We start from the raw sequence: 23,156 nt of genomic DNA on the forward strand, positions 1-23,156 counted from the left end.
AGGAGGTCAGACTGGGGTATACTTCGAAGCTAGAGTTTGATAATGGATTAGATGTAAGGGGTGTGGGAGAGAGACGGATCCAGCCTATTGAACTACAATGGGGAAGACTGGAGGAAGGGTTGGGCTGGGGGAGAGGCAGGGAATCAGAGCTCTGTTTTGGTTTGGCTTGGTTTGGTTTGGTTTCATTTTTATTGGAGTACAGTTGCTTTACAATGTTGTGTTAGTTTCTACTGTACAGCAAACTGAATCAGCTATACGTATGTATATATTCCCTCTTTTTTGGATCTCCTTCCTGTTTAGGTCACCCCAGAGCATTGAGTAGAGTTCCCTGTGCTACACAGTAGGTTCTCATTAGTTATCTATTTTATACACAGTATCCATAGTGTATATATGTCAATCCCAATCTCCCAATTCATCCTACCACCCCCCTTTCTCCCTTCGTATCCATACACTTGTCCTCTACATCTGTATCTCTATTTCTGCTTTCCAAATAAGATCATCTATACCATTTTTCTAGATTCCGCATATATGGGTATATGCCCAGTAGTGGGATTGCTGGGTCATATGGTAGTTCTAAAAAACATTGGTTAGATGCCACGAAGTAGGTGGCAATGCCTTAACCATATGCATGTTGTCAGGCCCGAGGGCCTCTTCCATCCTTGTCAAGGGGAGCGCTAGCTTTCTCTCCTTTCATGGACCACAGCTCTGTTTTGGACATGACAAGCCTCTGAGATGTCCACTAGGCAGGGGAGATGTCAGGATCAGAGTCACCACCATGCTGATGGCCACATGCTAAGGGCCAGCAGTCCTATGAGGAGAGCTCTACAATTACCCCGTCTGTACTGGGCACGTCACGTGCACCGCTTCAGATTCCCTCGGCCTCCCCTCTGGTTTGGTACCCCACTGTGGTAACCGGTTTTACAGAGGCCTCGACCAGTGTCACACAAGTGCAGCCAACAGTGTCCCTCTGCATGCCTCTTAAAGCCTCCTGACACCCTGGTGTCGGGGACACCCATGGGACCCACTTGGCATTGACACATGAGCCACCCAGGACTGCAGGGAGTTAACATCCCTGGGGTAACTCCATAGGAGCCAATGTATAAGTGATCCCCCTTTCTTCTGGAAGGTTCTGAAGTACATTTCATAAAGCTTCTCAGAAGGTCCTGCAGGATGGAATAGCAGTCACCCATAGAGGTGGCCAACTGGTTCACACACCTAGGTCAGCAGCCCTCTATCTGTGTTTCACTCTTCCTCTCCCTCAGTCCTGCTCCCCGGGTCATGTTCCCAAATAAACTACTCACACTTAAGCCTCTGTCTCAGACCCTGCGCTGGGGAGACCCCATGTAGACGGGAGATACCATCTACTGAGGCACAGAGGATTAAGGTCACACAGCTTGTCAGGGTGGAGCGGGGATTAACATCCAAGCAGGGGGTCCTGAGCTGGAGCTGCTGTTTCATCTTCTACCCTGTTCCCCATTGCTTCTCAAAGATTCCAACCTCTAGACGGCACTGAAAGTCATAGGCCAAGATGGGATCTAAGCAGGCAGAGACTGTAAATAGGAAAGAAGTCCCCATACTATGCTAACACTTCGAGGTCAAGAAGAGGAGGAGCCAGTGAAGGAGCTTGGGAAAGAGCTGCCATCATGGTAGGAGGAAACGACAGCAATTTCTCTACCATGCAAATGCTGTTGAGAGGCAGGATAAGATGACAGGAAACTGACCTTTGGATGTACCAACAAGGAGGTCACTGGTGACTCGGACAAGTGTAGTTTCAACGAAGTGGCAGAGACACATGCTTGGCTGGAGTGGGCTGAGAGGGAATGGGGGTAAGGATGTGGGGTGGGAGGAAAGGGGCAGGAGCTGGAGAGGGCGTAGGGTCAAGAGAGGGTTTGCTTTTAGCATGAGAGAGATGATAGCACTTTTAGCTTCTGAAGGGAACCATCTGGTGGAGAGGGGCAGTTGCACAGCACAGGAAGGAGAAGAAAGATTTGGGGCAAAGTCCTGGAGTGAGTGAAGGGGTTGGAATCTGGTGCACAAGTAGAGGGGCTGGCTGGGAATTCGAGAGGAGGCCATCCATTGTAAGAAAGGAAGGCAGCGGCAAGGGTACAGGTGCAGGCACCTTGGGAGAGCTGATGGTGAGACGACAAGTACTTTTCACATGACTGCATCTGTTTTCTGAGCAAAATAAGGAGCAAGGTCGTTAGCTAACAGCGGGGAAGAAAGAGGAGGTGTTGAGAGTTGGAGAAGAGAGGAGATGTGAAACGCTCATCTGGAAAGTGGGGCAGTGAATCTAGTAGAGAAATACAGTAGGATTACTGGTCAAGCTGAGTGCCCACTTGAGGTTTGTGGTCAGAAAAGTAGAGTGCAACTAGTCAGCGTGGCTGTGAATTTTCCCTGCGGTGTTCAGCTACTCAGCACAGGTGCAGAGTAGGTAGGGCGTTGGGGTTAAGCAGGGTCGAGGTGTGTCGAGGTGTGTCAGGAGAGCCCAACCAAAGGCAAAGGGCCAAGAGAGTGCAGGGCTTGTTCAACGGGGCAATTATTGTTACAGAACACAGACTCAAGCTGGAGAAAGAGGTAAGTGGGTGAATAACGGACTGATGGACAGTGAAAGAGGGTGAGTTCAGCGGAATGGAAGTCCCAGAGGGGACAAAGAATACAATGGAGGTGACAGAGTCAATGAGCTAAAAACACAGGAAGTGGTGATCAGAGACTGGGGGGATCAAAACTGTTGAGTTCAGGCTATGGCCATGGGAGTGAGTGGCAGAGGTGGGAAGAAGACTGGTGCAGAGAGGAGGTCAAAGACCACCAGTGGTAGGTGTTGGGTAGATGTAGACAACATCATCTATGTAGATGTCTTTCCCCGCCCACTGTGTCTGAGATAGCTCCTCATCCCCTGCCACTAATCCTTCACCTGCCTTTTTCCCTTTCATAGCATCTCTGCCTAATATTTTATGCAGTACTTATTTATATGTTAATTACCCTTGCTCCCGTGAGAATGTAAGAACCTTGAGGGCTGGGACATTTTCTCTCTAGTTTACTTCTATATCCTCAATTCTAGGAATAGTACCTGGCGCATAATAAACGTTCAGAAATATTTGTTGAATGAAAGAATGATTGTTAAGGTCTCAAAAATCATCAAGGAGTGGTGGTGGAGAGGAATATAGTGAGCCAGGCACTAGCACATTCTGGGATTGAGTGGAATGGCCTAGAGTGTGGTAAATTTCTACAACTCAGAAGGGCGGTGGCTGATTTGGTCTGATGGCAATATCTAGCCCTCCTGAAACTCACCTAGATGAGGTAGATTCTTCTGATGCCTTCAAAGGAGATGAAGTTTTAGGGTGAGAAGAAAGGAGAGAAACCATAGCAATCGCCATCAGGAGCAAGGAGGACTACTCCCCACCTCCAGACTCACTGGTATGAGGGATGTGGAAGAAATAGTGACCGCAGGAGGCGGCTACAAGGAAGTTAGGTTTTGGGGATCGGGGAGGTTTCCATCAAGAGCAGGAAGGTGAAGGAATGTTCGAAGAGAAGGTTGAGTATAGGGGGAGATTTTGCTGATGATAAACCATGAGTTCCAGAGAGCAAAGTGAAAGGATTTGGGGGATTGATCAGATTAGAGGAATTACAGAGCTTTACAGGAGTAAAAATCTAAGGGATGAGGATGACCATGATTCTCAGACTTCAGGTGGTGACTGAGGACACCAGGGTGCAAGGCATGATGGGATTATCCTGATGGTCTTTCAAGGGAAGATGAGTGCCTCCCCCTCCAGCCTGGGCCCTTGGGTGGTATGCGGCGCTGGGGCAGTGATGTTGGGGTTGGGGGAGGGGAAGTCTTGCCCGACACCAACTGTTCAGAGTGGAAAATGCGGGCAGCATTGGGTACAGGAAGGAAAACTGGGTGGGCACTCAAGAGGCAAGAAGGTTGTCCCAAACTTTCCTACAAGCAGTTATGTAACTTTGGGCAAAATGGGCATCATTTTCCTTACCTATAAAAGTGGAGCGGAGAGGAGGTGCCTCCCAGCTCTGTAAATCTTGGTCTCCCTCCTTCTCCTTTCCCTGACCTCCTGTCTCCTCAGCCTCCCCACCACTTAGCCCAGGCTTTATTCTCCTTGGGGTCCTGCTTTACATTAACCACACTCCTGCTGTCAGGAGAGCTGGGAGGCAGAGCCAAGCTCCCTTCCTCCTCCCTGGCTCCCAGATGCTCCTTCACTGTCCCGTGCCACTCCGACCCTGAGCAACCAAGGAGGTAGGCATGGCCTCCCTTGGGCAGTGAAGTGAACCTCAGGCGTGAATAAGGAGCAGGAACTTCCCACAGGCCATGGGGAGACTCCAGCAGGGACAAGTGACAAAGCCACAGACTGACATGCAGAGGCTCCCCAGGCCCTCTGGAAGGGAGTGAAGCTGGCAGCCCTGGTTCAGGGCTGGGCTCTTTACTATCCGGCAACTCTGGGAGCCTGGGGTTTGGCCCAGAGAAATGACCAGAACGAGGTTTTGGCTGGGGGCTTGATCTGAAGCCCTGGACTAGATGTGGGGGAGGCATATTCTCATCCAGTGTCCCCCAACAGCAAGCGGGATCCTGCCTGACCCGCTGGGCAGGGACAGTAATAACCACCTTGCTGACCTCACTTGTGGGAAAGGTCAAGCAATAAATGCCAACATTCACGAAGCACTCACCATGCACCAGGCATTAAGTACTCATCATGAGGATCCTTGAAGTTGGCCTCCACTAGGATTCCCCCCTTTAGGGATGAGGTGACAGAGACTCAGAACATCTAAGTAACTCGCCTGAAGACCCGCAGCCAGTAAGCGACAGAGTGAAGATCTTAACCTCTAAGCCACAGGGTTTAGTTTCCTCGGCAACCTGTGAAGCAGGTATCATGGTCCATTTTACAAAGATGGAAATGAGCTCAGAGGGGCTGAGTGATTTGCCCAGGGCCATGGGGCTCTCTGGTAGCAGAACCAGGACTTGAACCCAGGCCCGACTCCAGCACCCACCCTCTTCTCACAGGCCCACACAGCACCCCCCAGCATCAGCACAGGGTGGGGGTCTTCAGGCTGCCCTGCCCAAGCCCTCAGCTGTGAAAACAAAGAAGCTGCAGTCTCACCCAGGCAGGTTCTGCAGGGTTGAGGAGGCCGCTAGCCAGACGCTGGCAGGAAGCGTTTTGCTGAGATACATCTCCATCATTCCAGAACTCAGGCAGCTATACCTATCCCTCTTGACACTCACCTGGAAGACGTAGATTTTCTGATGCATAGGAAAAGTCAGACCAGCTCACGTCTCGATCTGCTCTGAGAACTCTGGCTGGTAAGTGGCTATTTACATTCCCAGCTTCTTTAGAGACTCTCTGGAGACTTTGAAGTCATTGTCAGCTGGTAAGGGTTAACCTCATCATTTTTCAGATTGGATAATTGAGGCATGGAAGGGCAGACTCCTTCAGTGAGTGCTTTTCTGGTGTCTTTTATGTGTAACCTGAGGCAGGAGGTGGACACAAGATGTGTCAGGCCGCTACTACTCTCCAGAAGTTGCAAGTTAGGAGCGGGGTGGGGGATTATTGGGCTGCACCCCACAGGCCTGCAAGCCTTGTAGTTGCTAGTTGCCCAGCTTTGAGACCGAAGAAAGAGTCTGGAGACAGTGACAGAGACATCAATGGATTATTGGATAGGGGGATCTTACACAAAGGTTCCTGGAGCGAGACACCCCCATCGTGTGCAGCAGATAGCGGGCAGGACATGGCAGTAGGCTTCACTACTAGAGGAGAAGAGGTTACCATTTAAGGGGGGGAATTCACATCAGGTGGGCCCATTCGTTACCAGGGACTAATGAAACCCTACAATTAAGAGGCTTGTGCAGTCACGTGGGTGAAACAGGGACTGGTCAGCCAGGGGATGTACAGAGAGCAAGGGAACAGCCATCTTGAGTGGCCTGACCACACAGGGTGATGTGCAGGGTCCTACAGCATCCGTTGCCTGATGAATGTGCGCCGATGACGGTGAAGCCACCACGGCTGGCCATGTGGTTCTAGGACCTTAAACCACTCACACTGAAAGTCTGTGGCTTCATCTTGTGGCCACAGTACCAGACTCCACCGCCCATGCCCACCTATAACACATACAATATGTGCTCAATAAATGTTAATCAGCCTCATACAAGGCTCAGGAAAGGCTGTGGGGAGAAAGGAGGTGGTGTTTCACCTGGGCCTTGAAGGGAATTTAGTTGGTGCAGAGATGCGGAGAGAGGACCTAGGCTGACCAAACAGCATGAGCAAGGCCACATGGTCCATTGACGGGAGAGTATAATGTGCGATGAGATTAGGCCATAACTCAGAGTTCCGAGTGGGAACCTGGTTACCACATGGTGGTTTACATTTCTTGTTCTTGAGACTTGGACTTCTCTTAGGCCCAGAACCACATTCTGCTCCACAGGCCTTATCCGTGGCATGGAGCTACGCCTGCCTAGACAGAAAATCTTTTACAAATTGCCCCCGAGGCACTGGATAGGCTGACGAGGTCACTACTTGATGATCTGGCTCCTCCCATTCATTGCGGTGACCACACTCCGTGCTTTAGAGCTGTCTGCAGTGATGGGAAAGTTCTCCCTCTGTGCTTCCAATATGGTGGCACCAGCCACCTGTGGCTATCAAGCACTTGAAATGTGGCTAGTGATACTGGAGTCTGCATTTTACATTTTATTTAATTTTAATTAATTTAAACAGCCATGCGTGGCTAGTAGTTACTGTATAGGGCAGTGCAGGTGTACATTCCTGCCTGGCCATGGACCGCCAGCTCTATAAGAGACTAACTGTGCCTGGTTTTACTTACAGGCTTCTCCCCAGCACCTACCCAGGGCCTGGAACATGATTGGCACTTCCTTAATGAAAAGTTGCCAGATAAACAAATGAGCCAATTCTCTGTTTCCCTCACTACTCTATAATCTCTTTAGATACTGTCTTTTCTGTGTATGGAAAAAAACCACATAACATAAAATTTTCCATGTTAACCATTTTTAAGTATACAGTGCAGTAGTGTTAATTATATTCACACTGTTGTACAACAAAAGAGTGTGTCACTTTGCATTCTCAGACCCCAGCACAGCACCTGGCACGTACTCTTAGTAAACATTGGTTGAAGGACCGAAAAGCGCCATGCTTTTGAGAAGCCAGAGCAAAGATTCCAGTGCCACCTCCTACCCCAGCCCCACGCATTCCCTGGGGCTTTGAGGATACCCTGGAGCAAAAGCTCTAGAGCCACTGGGTTACAAAGAAGTTGACAATCCACTGGGGGTAGGGAATAAATAAACTTTGTTTTTAATTTCTAAAATAAAATGTAACCCACATAATGTAGGGATTGACAGCAGTACATGTATATAATTTATAAATATATGAAAATCTGGGGCTGCTGCCCCTCAATTTTTTGCCGATTGGCTGGAAACCGATTCTCTAGGTCCCTGATATAGACTGATGTTTCTAATTGATGAACAGGGTCTCTCTCAGCCTCCAGCTACTTTCTTCCCTCAGTTCAGGGGACCCTCAATAAATAGTATTAATAAATAGCAGGTTGCAGGTGGGAGCTTGAGGAAGGCTGGACTAAAGGGAGATTAGCTCTGCTAAGGGCAGTCTGAGGGCTGTGAATGTAATAGGGAAAAACCTTTGTATTCTACTACTAGTTAATCACTGCAGGGATGTTGCCTATAAGCTTAAATTATACCTACTGGCCCATCTCTGGGAACCCTGCCTCCCGGGTAATGAGTGTTAAGCTAGAATACCTTTGTTTAGCTCACAGGAAACATCCCAACCAGACCCACCTGTGAATGGCTGCAGGAAGGAAGAAATTAACACATCGCCTACAGAATCTGGGGAATCCTGACTTTACCTCCTCCCCTTTTAGTATAAAAGAAGCCTGAATTCTAACTCAGGGAAGATGGTTCTTTAGGACATTAGTCTGCCATCTTCTCGGTCTACTGGCTTTCCAAATAAAGTTCCTATTCCTTACCCCAACACCTCGTCTCTCGATTGATTGGCCTATTGTGAGGCAAGCAGTAGGAGCTTAGACTCGGTAACATGAATTGGAGCATTGGCCACAAGCATCTGTGTGTTTAAATCATGTCTATTTTTGAGCTCATTCCTAGCAGAAGAGTCAAATTTTACGTTCTGACCCCCAAGTAAATTTTCAGTCTTAGTCATGAAACTGGGGCATCGTACCCCAGGAGTGCTCAAAAGGAGTTGTGAATCAAGTGTAAGAGAATCCATTTTCTGATCCTCAGTTTTCTATGCTCTCTCTCCTAAAAGCAATCTTCCTAAAAATGCACCTAAGACAAGCCATCCCCTTTCTCATAAAGAGGGCTTTAAGAGAGACAGCTACACCACTCGCCCATTTTGACCCCCACTGTGGGCACTGCATTGTGGAGTAGGTATGAGAACTCTCAGGATAGGGTAACAAGTCTTTTTGTAAGTCAGGTCGTTTACAATTCTTCACTTCCAACAAAATTGAAGGAGATGCTAATCAAACTGTCAGCAGATCATTAAAAACAATATGATAATAATGATATTAGGCATATAACTTGGAAGAAGTTCAAAGAATTGAATGACATTCCTATGTCAAAACTCATTGGTTTCCATATATTTATTTACTTACTTATGTGAACAATGTTTCTCAATGTTTAAATCTATAAAAATAAAACGTGGGAACGAAATAGGTGCTGAACCTTCAGTCTAGCAGTAAGTCAAAGTCGTTCACATATAGATGCACTAATTGGGAAGAAAATACCCCTGCCACCTCATTAAAAGATGTATTTCCAATAAAATTTACTTTTTACGTTTAATAGTTGTTTATCAAATTTTATAATTATTTACATGGCTCTGATCAATCAAGTATTAATCATTGTGACAACAACTAAAACCATAACAAAAATTGTTAGCTAAGGAAGTTTTAACTTAAAATTTTTTATTGATCTATTACTCAATAGAAGATTTTCAATCGTAAAAAATACATTATATTAGGATAAAATCTATAACAGGAGTAGAATGGAAATACAAGCTCATGGAGGGAAAGAAACAATGTCAACTTCCAGCTGTTGAAAAATTAGAATCTGTTTCCCTATTTTTTAAATGGATAATGGAGGATATCAGATTGCTATGATATTTAGATTCCACTGGACATTTAAAAGAGATTTTAAATTTTTTGTTTTGAAGTGTCAATATCCATTTTTCTTTGAATTTTCATGACTATAATATAAAATGAAGGGGCTTCCCTGGTGGTGCAGTGGTTGAGAATCTGCCTGCCAATGCAGGGGACACAGGTTCGAGCCCTGGTCTGGGAAGATCCCACGTGCCGCGAAGCGGCTGGGCCCGTGAGCCACAGTTACTGAGCCTGCGCGTCTGGAGCCTGTGCTCCGCAGCAAGAGAGGCCGCGATAGTGAGAGGCCCGCGCACCGCAATGAAGAGTGGCCCCCGCTTGCCACAACTAGAGAAAGCCCTTGCACAGAAACGAAGACCCAACACAGCCATAAATAAATAAATAAATAAACAAATACTTAAAAAAAAAAAAAAGATCCACACATAATCCTCAAGGTGAAATAAGCATTTCCATTAAAAAAAAAAAATCAAATGAAGGCACATGGAAAGTGAAAAAAAATCAATGCTCATAAAATGCTAGAAAGGACATCCTTTGGAACTATTTAAACTCACAATGAAAAATTTTAAATGCCAACTTAAAAAATACAAGAGGGTATGTAATGTAAACAATTCCTTTAGAGGATTTGAAGGTCACTGTCTGGGAGTTAAGGGTCCAGTGTCTACAGCGCCTGCTCCCACCCCTAAGGTACCGATCGGCCTCTGGAAGTGCATCTGTCTGGCTCTGCCTTTACAGGGAATCTTTGGCGTGGCCCCAAAGAACAAAATAAACCTTAAAAAACAAACAAAAACCCCTCCCCAGCATGCCCTGCCCTGGGGCTCTGGAGGCCGCCATCCTGTCCACCCCCCCCCAACCCCGGCCCACTGGGCTCAGCCAGCCCTCCGCTCCTCCCTCCCCCTCCGCCCTGCCTGCCGTCCAGGCCACCTCCTCCCAGCCCCCGCTGTCCAGCCCCGGAGTAAATAAACCACCGGGCAGGGACCCAGACAATGGGCCTTGGCGAGGAGTTAATGGGCTGGGCCTCTGGCGTTAGCCGAGTGTGACCGGAGCTGGCAGGGGGCCTGGCCTGGCGCCAGCATCGATTACGACTAGACGGAGCCAAGGCAGACTTGGCACGGGCGGGCCCCACAGCTGGCAGATTCAGTCACCCTGGCCACGAGGGCATGAGGCCTGCCCCCGGGGGCCGCTGCCACCAGCTGGCCGGGTTCCAGCCAGCTGCGTCACTGCCAGTGGGGAAGGGCCGCCCGGTGAGCCTCCAGACCCCCGGCCCTGACCTTTGGTCCTGCCCACGGGACTGTCCCTGATAGAGCCTCTTCCAGCCCCAGGCTGCCTCGGAGGCTGCTCTGTGGCCCCAGAGACTGGGGGTGGGGGGTGGAGGTGGAGTGAGGGCTAGGGGATGGAACAGCAGCGAGGCTGAGGACTGAAGGAGGTTGCTCAGCTTGGCTGGCGTCTGTCAGCAGGAAGAGCAGGTGAAGCAGCCCCCCCTTCTGCTCTCCAGATTGAGGCTTTCTTTTCCTGTCCCTCGAAAACCCTGCGGGGCCACTTGGCTCTGCTCCACCTCAGCAGCCCCACCCTGGAGTGGGATGGGAGGGGTGGCAAGGGAGCCAACCTGAGGGCTCCCTCTCAAACCTTGTTGCTACAAAGCTGTTCACATTGCAGTTTACAAGTGGGGCTGAGCTGGGTGGAAGGGAAATTCTTTGCTTTTTTAAGTTGACTTCTAGCTCCCAGACTCCCTTTGGACGCTCCCCCCTGGGCAGTGAAGTATAGTATAACCCTTCATCCCTGTACGTGTCTCCATCTCAGGTTGGCTCCTGAGCCTATTCTGAGGAGATCTGTGGTCTCACAGTCTTGCTGATTTGGCCTGATATCAGGGAGAAGATCATTCCACTGGGCAGAATTCCCAAATTTTAGGGAATGGTTAGTCCATCTCTCCCCTGAGGGTTCCAGAAAAAGAAGCCCAGAGAGAGAAAACACCTGGCTACGTGCCCAGAGTGACAGTCCCTGCTTCCTGAGGCCCCAGGTGGAGAGCAAGGAGGTCAGGTCCTGCAACGGCCTAATGGTCCCACATCCTCAGAGCTGCAGGTGCACAGGTGCATCCCAGCCCAGGAGGCAATGATAATCCTGCCCCGCCCATTACCCAGAGAGGGAGGCTGAAACGGGGAGTGAGAGAGGCATTTGAAACAGACCTCCAGGAGCAGAGGAAAAGCAGCGAGCTCTCATGCCACCTCTAGTTCTCCCTCTAACCCTCAGTTTCCCTCGCTTCCCTCCTCAAGCTCTGGGACCAGATCCGCTACTTTTCCGTGAGCTGTTCTCAGACGGGGTCTGATAGTGTAATGACTGACTAGCTGAGAGTGGGTGGGTTGGGATGGGGTGGGGGATGGGAGGAGGATGTGTGAGCCACCTAATGACGTCAGCTCTCATAACACTGGGGACGTGCAGCCTCTGAACTGTGAAAGACAGATGCACTGACAAGTAAGAAACAAACTGGTCTGGGACTTCCCTGGTGGCACAGTGGTTAAGAATCCGCCTGCCAATGCAGGGGACACGGGTTCGATCCCTGGTCCAGGAAGATCCCACATGTCGCGGAGCAACAAAGCCCATGCGCCGCCAACTACTGAAGGCTTCGTGCCCTAGAGCCCACGCTCTGCAACAAGAGAAGCCGCCGCAATGAGAAGCCCGCGCACCTCAACAAAGAGTAGCCCCCGCTCACCACAACTAGAGAAAACCCTCGCGCAGCAACGAAGACCCAGCGCAGCCAAAAAATAAAATAAAATAAAAATTCTAAAAAAAAAAAAAAGAAACAAACTAGTCTGGACTCGGGATGAGAAATGTCCAGACATTTTGGACAAAGGGAGAAAGACAGGAATGGTGGGAGAGATGACTTTTCTATAAAAGAAATATGGACATTTGATGGAGAAATAGAAACACATACAATTCTTTTTTTCCCTCACTACACTTACTTTTTTAATGTCCTTTGAGGACCTACAAAAATCACTTAGGTCGTTTAGGAACATAAAATGTGCTATACATAACTTGGCTCATAAAATTGTCACCTTTGTTATATGGTTTTAGAAATGAGAAGGCCTGTTAAACAGTTAAAAACGTGTTGTTAATGGAGAGCATTTACTTTTCTCTAACATTTTTTAAAACCAAAAGACTCCTCAGGGAGTTTGATTTTTTTTTCACCCTGCCCTTCACCTCTACAGTCTGTACTCATCCTTTTGGCATCTGTTTACACAGGAGATGGCAGACCTTTCGCTCTGGATAACCTCACACCCAGGGCGGGCTTCATGGGTGTGTGACCCGAGCAGCCAGCCACACAGGGCCCCAGACATGTTCAGAAGGGCCCTGCACTTGGTTTAATAGTCTGTTGTCACCATCTCAAATTTTTTCATCATGTTTTAACAAGGGGCCCGCATTTTCATTTTGCACTGGGTCCCACAAATTACGTAGCAGGTTCTTCTCACAACCCACCAGACCCCCCTGCCTGAGGCCGACGCTGACCTTCCGCATCCAGGTCCCTCATTGCTGGGCCTCATCAGCACAGAATCTCCCCAGGACCCCGGATGGCCTTGCCCTCGCTTAACTCTCCTTCTATGCCGGCCCCTGCATTCCTCCCTGGATTCTCCACTGTCCCCAGACAGCTTATCGGCATCTATGTCTTACAGCCCCCTTTTCTCTGGTTCCGGTGATGCCAGGAACCCGACGGCACCGTGAGCCCGTTTCCAGCCTGGGGTCAGTTTGAGCAGCCAGACTTGCTCACCACACCAGCTGGGGCTCCCCTCCAGAAGCATGCCTCACGCAGAGCGGGCAACCTTCAAAGGGGCCATGCCTTCCTGGTCGCTGCCTTCGCATCCTGACCCAGTCTGATGGTGCTTTTGCAGTCTTCCTGTCAGCTTGGGGGGAGAAGTTCAAAGAGACTCTGTCTTCCTTTCTGGCTTCCTTTCCAGACGGAGCAGCTTTCTCTCGGCGTCTCCCCTGCCCCACCTCTCTCGAGGAAATTGGTGTCTTTCCCGCTCCCTCCCTCCCCCCAAAAGGTTCATTCCTGAGGGTTATCCTGAAAGCAGGTATGGGGAGGGGGGAAGGGGAGAATCTGAAGCACAAGGCAGGTCAGAGGTCAGCCAACACCCTGGCTCGGGGGTCTCTTTGCCAACGCTCTCCTATGGAGTTAGACGCTCGGAGGCTTAGAGAGGAAGAAGGAGGGAAAGCGAGCTCCTGGGGCTAGAAGAACATGAGCACCTCTCATAAGAGCACCTGCATCACCATTTCTGAAAGAAGGTGATGAATTGTTCCTAACTTGCTTCTGGACATACTTCCTGGGGGCCAGTGACCAACGGGGGTTTGCCCCACCTGCTGCCTTCCTGCGGGTGAAGCTTTCCAGGGAAGCTATTCACTAGGAAGAACCTCGGATCCCAGGGGTCTTGGAAGGGCCCTCTGAGCCCAGAATGTGTGGCAGGCACTCCCAGCCCCGACTGGGAGTTTCCCGGTTCTCCGGAGGCATACGTGTTGCTCAGCACTGAACCAATCTAACTCCTCCAGAAGACCTAGTATAGTGCTCAGGGAAGTGTGCATGCACAATTAACGTCACGCCTCCATCCCTGCTCTCCCTCTTTCCTCCTCTAACTATTAAGATGGGTCCACAGGACCTGGGGGTAGAAGCGCCTGCCTGCCGTTCCCATGCCAGCCATCACCACTCACTGCAGGAGAGCCTGCCAGACCCAAGGACAAGCCCAGGGCTCCGAATCTACCCTTCCAGATCAGCACTGAAGCCAGCTAGATGCAACCTGTGCCCTGTCCCCGAAGCTGGGGACAGGAATATATAAGTAGGACCGTGAGCAGGCCAGGAGACAAGGTGAACAGTAGGCCCAGCATTAGCGGAAACACTCTCTGAAAATCTAAATCCCGAAAGGGTCAAGGAAACTGGTTTCCAGAGATGCTCCAAAGAACAAGCCTTGTGGAGAAGATTCCAATGGCGGAGGAATATCTACTGGGGCTCTGGAGTAAGAAGGGAGGCACCGTGGGGCGGGAGAAGGACAGAGGAGCACATGAGGGCGCTCAGCAAAAGTTACTTCTCACCCCCCAAAAGGGAAGAGGAGTAAGGGTGGAAGTTTCCTCTAAACAAGACTGTCAAGCTGCCGGGTAAAAGCAGAAGGGGAAAGAGGTACACAGGGCAGGAAAATCACACCATCAGAATCAAAGTGATTCACTTTGAGCCTGGTGAGGAGGGGAATGGAGTACGGGGTGAAATTTTAGCCACCTTAGTCAATCGTGTGACCCAGTAGTGCTGGGGACTTTCCTCACAGAATTAATGCACATGGACGTGGAATACCCTTTGTGGCCAGAAATGGTTAGCTGTGCACGAATCATGTGCCCTTCCATAGCATGCAGGTGATGCTGGGAAGTGCCCACCCAGCCGGGGACTCTATCCCCAAGTTCCCCGTGCATAAGTGTGGTACCGTGTGACTGGTGCTCACTAATGGGAAATGAATGGAGCCGGCGTGTGTCATTTCCAAGTTGATGTTAAGAAGCAGATGTGCCTTCTTCACCCTCTCTTTCCCCATCTGTGGTGGCTTTTGAAGGTACATGCTGAAGTTGGCTGAGTGACAAGCTAGAAGGAGCCTGGATCCCTGAATCACCCATCAAACACCCACATTAGGCAGCTGTGTGAGTGAGAAATATAAACTTTTTTGTGTTAAGCCTTTGAGATTTGGCCAGGGCCGGGGGCCAGGGGGGGTTGTGTGCTATATAATATAGCAGTTAGCATTCCTAATATCTCTGACCCAGATGTTGCACTTATAGAAATCATCAGAGATGCAAAGATTCAGAGAGCCTAAGAAGAAAAGAGCAAAACCTCAAACGGTTATAATCTCAGTGAACACTGCACCGAGCTCTGAAATATGGGAATGGGAAGTGGGCAGCCGAGGAGAAAAGATAGATTGGGCAATTGCACTGTAGTACAAGTACTAATAGTTGTGATAGGAATAAGGAAGAACAGCAGTTGAGAAGAAAATAAGAAAACGGATCAACAAGGCTGGTGGTTAACAAGTGCGTAAACGGAACCCTCTGTGCAAGCATTTTGAGAGAGGTTGGTGAACAGATCCTGCCATGGAAATACCTTGTTAATTGCAATCAGGGGCACTCAGCATTTTTTCCTAAGAAATCCTTTGACATATGATGAAATTACGAAGGTCTCTTACCTTTTATATCTAGATTTCTCCAGCCCAAGTATCCCAACATTAGTGTTTTCATGAATCTGAAGGCTTTTCTTCTCTTGCTCATAAGTGATACTTCTCACCATCCTCTCTGGCCCCAGGCAGTGATGGTAGTATTTCTAGAGTAAGTACTGGAAGTTATGTCTGAAATATACTATATTTGTATATTGTTTTCAAATTGCTTTCACATACAGTTTCAATATTTTGCAGAATTGTAATCCCTACTTCAAACAGAATCTTCCAGACTGGCAACACTCATATACACCAGAGTTGATTTTCAAAGCTCTATCATTTCATTTTTTTGAAATAGTGATCTCAAATGTGGGCAGAAAGTGAAAAAAAGAAGAGAAAAAATTTTCCCCCTTGGTAACTGTGTTAGTCAGGATAGGCTGGGGTATGCTGCAGTAATAAAGTAACTCTGAACACAGTGGACACAAAAAGGCTTCTTTCTTTCTTATGTTATGTGTTCATTCCAGGTTGGCCAGGGGCTCCGCTCCACATAGTCCTCAGGGACCCAGGATGACAAAGGTTACATCATGCTGTAGCTGCACTACCTGGAACAAGAGTCCTCCTCAATCACTGGAGCAAGGGAAGAGAATAAAAAATGGCTCACGCATATTTTCTACCCCCACCTGGAGGTGACACAGCATTTCTGCTTCTATTTCACTGCTCAGAAATTGTCACATGGCCCCCCTAATACGCAGGACTGAATACAGTTTTTAGTGGGCACCGCTGTCTTTGCCATAATTACTATGTCTTCTCCCATGCCATCTGCCATTTCCTCTCTGGGACTGCCTGTTTTCTATTCATCTTTACGTACATAACGATAATCTAACTTTCTGAGATTGCACTAAGACAGGGACAGCAAACATGTACTGTCGTGTCCTCCGCCCATGCCCAGTAGACGGTGCTGATTGCTCGTAGCACTCTTTTCTGCCACGTCCACATGTAGCATCAGAATCCTTCCCAACACAGGTGGCTGCCACGTTCTCAGTATCATCACTAGAGATGAAACTTATCCGCCACTCCCAGTCTATGGAATTTCACTGACCCCTAGGACACAGAACTTGGTTTCCTTGGCTCCACCTCCATTACTTTCTTTGGGGATGGACATGAGACCAACAGACACTTGATCATTGCTGTTATCTATACTGTTTACAAATACCTAATCTGGGGCCCCCAGTGTTACCAGCAATTTCAGGCTCTGGTATTTTCCCTTCAACTTCTACCACTTTGATCAGGGTAAGAACAATCAAAGGAAACTTGACTTCCTTCACAGCTAACATGGGCTAACACAAAGACTGAACGAAAAGAAATCTTTAGGGAAAAACAGAAATGCAAGTCCTTCTGACCCAGAACTTTGAAATGGATCAGTCCAGACCTCCTCTCCAGAAGCCTCTAAAGCTTCACAAGTCACTCCCCTAAACCAAGGAAGGGAATCTTTCTTTCCTATCATCAGTGACATGGAGCAAAGAGAACACCTTTCATTAAAAAATTATAAGTTAAAAAAGAAAGATAATATCCCTTTCCTTAAGAGTTTAAAAAAGTAGGATCACAGTAAGAAAATCCAGAATGTCCTTTCTCTCAGCCGTTAAAACTCTGCTCACCATTTTCTGTTTCTTGCAAGCTTTATCCCGAGCCCCTGGGGTCTCTGGTAAGAGACACTTTAGAAAATAGAGAAGTTGGGGCAGGCTGCTGGCTTCCTTGTGTTTTGGGGTGGTTTTTTTTTTTGTTTTTTGTTTCCCTCTAAGTCATTTCCCAAAACTTCTTAAAGTCCTCACGTTATACAAAGTGAAGATTTGTTCTCTTACACCATTAGTGGAGAAGTCTCTCCGGACAGAAGTTTCACTACTGTTGCTGTTTGGAATTGGCTCAGCAGACGTAAACAGGGTCATCCGGGGCCAAAGAGGGTGGGTGTTTAGTTTTAAAGCTCTGGGGTTAAGAGTGAAAGCATGTGACTCTAGCCTGGCCAGAAACAGAGAAGCCTTTGTGTGCAAGGAGCAAGCGACTGGCAGTCCTGAGGCTAAACACAGGGGGAGCGGGGAAAGAGAGCGCTGACACAGGTTTCAAGGGTCTAATAGGATGCCACTGGAGGGAGGTTAACTCTTTGTGTCAGGCTCCCAGGCTTCCGTGGGGAGAGCTTCTGTTTGTGGCTCACGGTAGAGCAAAGAACTTCAAAAAAATAAATAGAGCTTCCTTGGCTTGCAAAGGGACAGAGTACTCCTGTAGCCAGTGTGGAGAAGAGGCAGGCTGAAGCAACTGGAAGCAAGAGCAATGTCCATGGGGAGAGTTTTTGATAGATCACACGATAGAACTTCCTTGGAGTCCCAACGTCTAAACACCGCAGGCTGTTCCTGTGCCAATGCTCCCCCCAACTCCTCCCCCTTCTCATCCTGGACGGCTGGGATGAACCAGAGAAGACAACAGGACAGCCGGGACCACATCTCCCCCTCATTGCCCCTCCTCCAGAGGAGGAGGGTTGGTGCTGGGGAAGGAAGGCTGGTAGGCTGCTGACTCAGCCCACCCTGGCTGCACCCTCAGGCACCAGCAGCCCACAGCAGCCTCATTCACCAAGGTGCTGGGGACCCACGGATACTTGGTGAGCTTGGGCTCTGCTCACGGCCAACACTGAGCCTTGCCCACCATCCTATACTGCTCATAGCCCGCCTGCCCAGGGCCAGCGTGCCCTTTCCCCGACCCCACCTCTGCCCAGAAATTGCTGCATTCAATCTTACTGAAGTGAGCAAGTCAAGTTTCCTGAAAGTCTGCAAAAATCTGACTTCCAGACTTTGGCAGGGGAGGAAAAGGAAACAAGATTCATTTTTCCACTTAAAGCCTGGACCCACGGGAGGAGTTCAGAAATAAATATGGCAGAGGATGGCGTATCTCACTGAACATCACCACATCAGGTCTCATTCCATTCCTCCCATTGTTATTCGTCACTTCTTCCTTCCACAAAGATTTCTGGGCATCGTGCAGGTGTCAGGTTCTTTGCTAGTTAGTGGGGATAGAGTGGTGAATGAGACAGACCAGTTCCTGCCACCAAGAGTCTTTCCAGACAGGCACAGAGCCATTCACATGCTAATCAAGAAAATGCTGATCAACGTACTGGGTAAATGGTGGCTGCCAGCGGTGAGAGGGGGTCCCGATGGAATGACATCCATTCTTACAGGTGAATTTCAGTTTCCCCAGTCGATGAAATGTCACCAGCTCTTCTCTACATTTCAGGAGGGGGATCACTGAAATTAGGTATATGGCAACAGCAGCAGCATATTGAGGTAGTACCGAGCCTTAGTGCTCTGGCCAAAGGCTCACTGACCCCAGGTTTGATCTACCGGACTCGGTGCTGATCTACCAGACTGTGGTTAAACTGTGGTTTAAAACAGTACTCAGCCCACTTGAGTGTGTGTTTGTGTGTGTGCACAGTCCCTGTAAAATTTGTACCTGGTGCTCAAGGGCACTGGGCAAATGTAATGATGTGTTAGAAATGAGGTTGCTACCGGGCACTGAACCCTCTCCACTTCAAAGACAGAATCACTGAGCAGAACCCTGGGCTCACTCAGGTGAAAAGCAAGAACTTTTATCAGGGGTGCCCAGAGTTCCCAGGTCTTTGACCTTGAAGGCCCCTGAGTCTCCCAGGGCCACGGGCCATGGTCTCCTTCACTTTCAGCATCCAATTGCTTCCACCAGCTCCTTCAGCACGATCCCGAGACACCTTCATCAGAAGCCCCTTTCCTCCCTGAGTTTACAGGAAGGCACCCAGGCTCTTTGCCCTCCTTCAAGCTAGAGGACGTAGAAGGGCCACAAAGACAACCCTTACCCAGCTGGGGGCCTCCTGAAGAAACAGACGTCTGTCACACCTTCAGCCCCCCTGTGTGCTTATGGAGAAATGGGCGTCTCTGGACTCAAGAACGCAGTAGAGTAAATACAGTGCTTCCAGGGACTATGCCGCCCTCCTTCATGTTGGACACATGGGTGAGGAGTCTGGGAGGGAGTCACCTCCGGTGGGATGAGCAAAGGCAGGAGCAGAATGAGGAAAGAGCTTGCTCTGGCTTCTGAGTTTTTGCAGTCCTCGTTCTTATGCTTTTTTCCTTAGAGTCCTTAAACCTGGAGACCAAGTGACAGATAAAGAGACCCTATAAACTGCCTGAAATCTTACAGAAAAATTCTTGAGTCTGTGTATTCTGTGCCGTCTCCTGAGGAGAGGATCTGTATACAGTCTCAGCAGAGTCTCTTTTAAAAGAGTTCAAGACCCAATAAAGAAACGATGGAAGAAAATGCTGGGCAGGTCACAGATATGCAGCCTGGTCCCACCCCAATGTACAGATGAGGACATCAAGGACCAGAGAGGTGAAGTCACTTCCCTGCCCAAGTCAATCAGCCAGTTAGTGACAGAGTCACCTTCAAAATCCAGTCTCCTTAATCCCAGTCAGGTGGGCTTCCCACTGCTTCATAGCAACTGGCTTTCTTTTAGGGCCTAATGTTGAGGGCAGGGATCATGTGTTTCTTCCAAATCTGTGCGTGGACTTACAGTGGCGTCCTGGTGAGGGGCTCAGCCAAGGCCGTCAACTCGTTCAGTGGACCTCGTTTGTCTTCTCTCACAGGCAGGGTTCGGCATCAATTCAAACACTAGTGACAGATCTGCCTGCAGAGTACCATGGAGTCTGAAAGGTAGCAAAGCTGAAGCCAGACAGGATACCACTTACATCACTTACTCTCACCCTCCCTTCAGGGCAATTCCAATTCTAATTCCACGCGGAGCCTTCCCACGTAGGAGGGCAAAAACTTCTCTAGGGAAGCAGGAGATTAAGGGCAGAATGGCTGGCTTCAGGGTCCAGTGGAGACTCATTTTCCGCAGGGGCTGGTTCTAAGACCTCCTGTAAGGCCAAAATCACAGGAAGTGAAAATTGCCCTTGAAAGTCCTGTCAGACACCCATGAAGTGCAAGATCACTTCTCAGGGAAACCCCAGACAGACAGCTTTCCTTCAGGCTGGAAGAGAGTTCTCTTGCCTCAGTTGAACAGCCGAGGAAACCGCTGACATTTAGGGCCAGACTGGACTAGAAAAACGTATCTTTGAGGGATAAGATGCTGGTGCGATAAGAGGTCAAGAAAGGGCTGTCATGCATGTTCTCATGTCCCACTCACGCCAGGTACCACCTGTTCACTGAGAGCAGGGCCAGAGACAGGTCTGCTGCACTACATCATGCGTACATTTCTCTCTCTCTCTCTCTCCCCTCCCTCCACCTCATCCCCACCCCCGCACCGGAATCACTGAGCTTATATAGTGTAAATTGATTGGGTGCTCCAGGAATCTCCACCTTAATACTAGCCTCTCAACATGCTGCCACCTTGGGCTGCCACTCCTGAATTCCTGACCCACAGAAACTGTGAGATAATAAATGTTGGTGGTTTTAAGCGGCTACATTTTGGGATAATTTGTTATGCAGAATACAAATATAAGGATACACATACAGAATACTCATACAAGGGGGTAGCTGGAGAGGCAGGCTACGGAATGTGGAACGGATGCAGTCGGGCAAGCTTTCCAGTGGGAAGGGATGGGAGGGAGTCTGTCTTTAGAAAGGTCCCCTGGCAGCAGAGAAGGCACTGTGGGTGGGACAAGGCTGGCAAAGAGACCAGGTAGGGGCTCTGCAGTTGTCCAGGGAAAGAAACAACGTGGCAGAGATAGAAGATAGGTGCAAGGCATATTTCTGGATAAGAATGGTCAGAGCTGGGACTTCCCTGGCGGTCCAGTGGTTAGGACTCTGCGCTTCCATTGCAAGGGGCACGGGTTCGAACCCTGGTCAGGGAACTAAGATCCCGCAAGCCACGTGGCACAGCCAAAAAAAAAAAACAAGAGAGAGAAAGAATGGTCAGAGCTTATTGATCAGCTGCCTCCAAATAATAATAAAAGTAATATTATTAATAATATTAAGAGCTAACATTTAGTTAAATACTAACATGTAACAAACACTACGCTAAGCCCCTTACACATATTCACATATTTAATGCTTACAACAACCTTATGAGGTGGGTCCTAGTATCATCTCATTTTACACATGAGGAAACCGAGGCACAGAGAGACTGTGTGACCCACCCTGTGCCGCTCAGCTGGCAAACAGCGGCGCCTGGGTTCAAACTTGGGCAGCTGTGCCTTTAACTTCTCACTGGACTTCGTCTGGAGGGATCAGAGAGAGAAGGGAGGGGGTGAGGTCTCAGGTTTCTAGCGGGGCAAATGAGTGCAGCCTCACCCAAAGTAGGCACAGATGACTTGAAAGAAAGCCGTTACTATCACAATCACCTAATTCCCTGCGAATCTCAGAAGAGCTGCTTCATGGGCTCAACTACAACCCTGCATGTGAAATGTAGAATAACATCCGGACATGGCACCAGGCCCCACTTCTACCACACTCCAGTAAAAATAAACCTCTCTGTCCAAATATAGAGTGGTTAGAAGTGCCATGTTTTACAGGAGAAGAGGCAGTTATTTGGCATTAAAAACAGACAAGTTTTGGCTTCCCCGCAGATCTGGGCAAGAGCACTGCAATTTCCAAATGGAAACCAAGATGGATGGGGTAAGCCCCCCTCTGACTGACTCAGCTATTTAAAAAGCCCAAAGAGAAAACTGCATCCCTCTGCTGGGCCTCAGTTTTCTCATCCATAAAACGAAGAGGTTAGACAAGACAACTGACATCACTTCAAGCTCCCACTCTCTACAAGGCTAGGAACCAGAGTGGAAGGCTGGTCCTCAGAGGGCCGACAGCTTCCTAAGTATGGGGGCCCAGCAGCGGCACAGCGAGCTGGCCCTCCAGTTTACAGCTTACTGCTCATAGGACCAGGAGTGGTTTTTCCCAAGGATTTTTAGAACTCTGTCAAGCGCTTTAAATTACCCCTTTGAGTCAGACACATTGCTAATCTGCAAAGAAAGACAAGCCAGGAAGTCCCCCTACAACTAGCCTACCTCGTGAGATGCTACCTCGACAAAAGGAAAGCGAAGCCCAGCTTGACGGGGTGGGGGGTTGTGCAGAGGGGCCGCCAGGGCACTTTCGGTCACTGAGGCTGCCAGTTGCTGAGGGCTGGCCCTGGGCAGGTCCTTTGTACACACTCCCTTTAATCCTGCAAGGCAGGCACAGCTGTAATTTACACGTGGAAGAACTGAAGGCTCAGAGAGGTTAAACAACTTGCCTATGATCATTCAGCTGGTGGAGGCTGGAACCGGATCCAAATCCAGGTCTGGATCCAAAGCCCATGTTTTTCCACTTCATGGGGCCTCTGCTGTGCTGCTTACTGTGTGGTCAGAATGGCTCTTTACAACCCCAAGAGGGGAAAGGAAGTCCTGACAAAAGCCGTGGGTCCCGGACGGTAACTCAGGAGGGCAGCTGAGAAGCAAGTTGGGAGTCTCTAATCCACCAACAGATCCCCTTGTATTTTTACTACACCTTGAAAAAGACAAGCTTTGCTTTAAATGGTTTTATTAAAAACTGTACCAATTGATGGGGGAAAAGATACACACACATAGATGCATGTGAAGAACACAAAGCCAAATATTCTGTACAGGTTTAAAAACAATGAGTCCCCAACCCCTCCCTCTCTCTCCTTGTTTCTCTCCCAGAGGCAGAGTGCCTAGAACCCAGCACAGCTAACCTGGGAGAGACAAAATGCTACATTCTCACTGGGTCTCCCCCGACAGGCCCTGTGGACCTAGGGATGGGTCAGCCCACTGGGCAATGCTCACAGAGCAGGGAGAGGCACTGGCCTCCTATGCGCAGAGAGGGGCAGTGCGAACCGGGAGCCTGCAGGGCTCCGAGCACCTCCCG

The 23,156-nt window shown here is 49.1% G+C and overlaps 1 protein-coding gene across 1 annotated transcript in view; it reads right to left on the reverse strand.

Annotated features, from left to right (window-relative positions):
- Nucleotides 1-15,608: 15,608 nt before the first annotated feature.
- Nucleotides 15,609-23,156, reverse strand: part of BMF (Bcl2 modifying factor) — a 28,249-nt gene continuing 20,701 nt past the window's right edge. The window contains 1 exon segment of the mRNA XM_082443349.1: nt 15,609-20,002. Within this exon segment, the coding sequence (XP_082299475.1) occupies nt 19,891-20,002 (112 nt within the window). The 3' untranslated portion in view covers nt 15,609-19,890.

The sequence above is a fragment of the Balaenoptera physalus genome (genome assembly GCF_965194825.1).
Source record: "Balaenoptera physalus genome assembly, chromosome: 2".
In the NCBI taxonomy this organism is placed as follows: domain Eukaryota; kingdom Metazoa; phylum Chordata; class Mammalia; order Artiodactyla; family Balaenopteridae; genus Balaenoptera; species Balaenoptera physalus.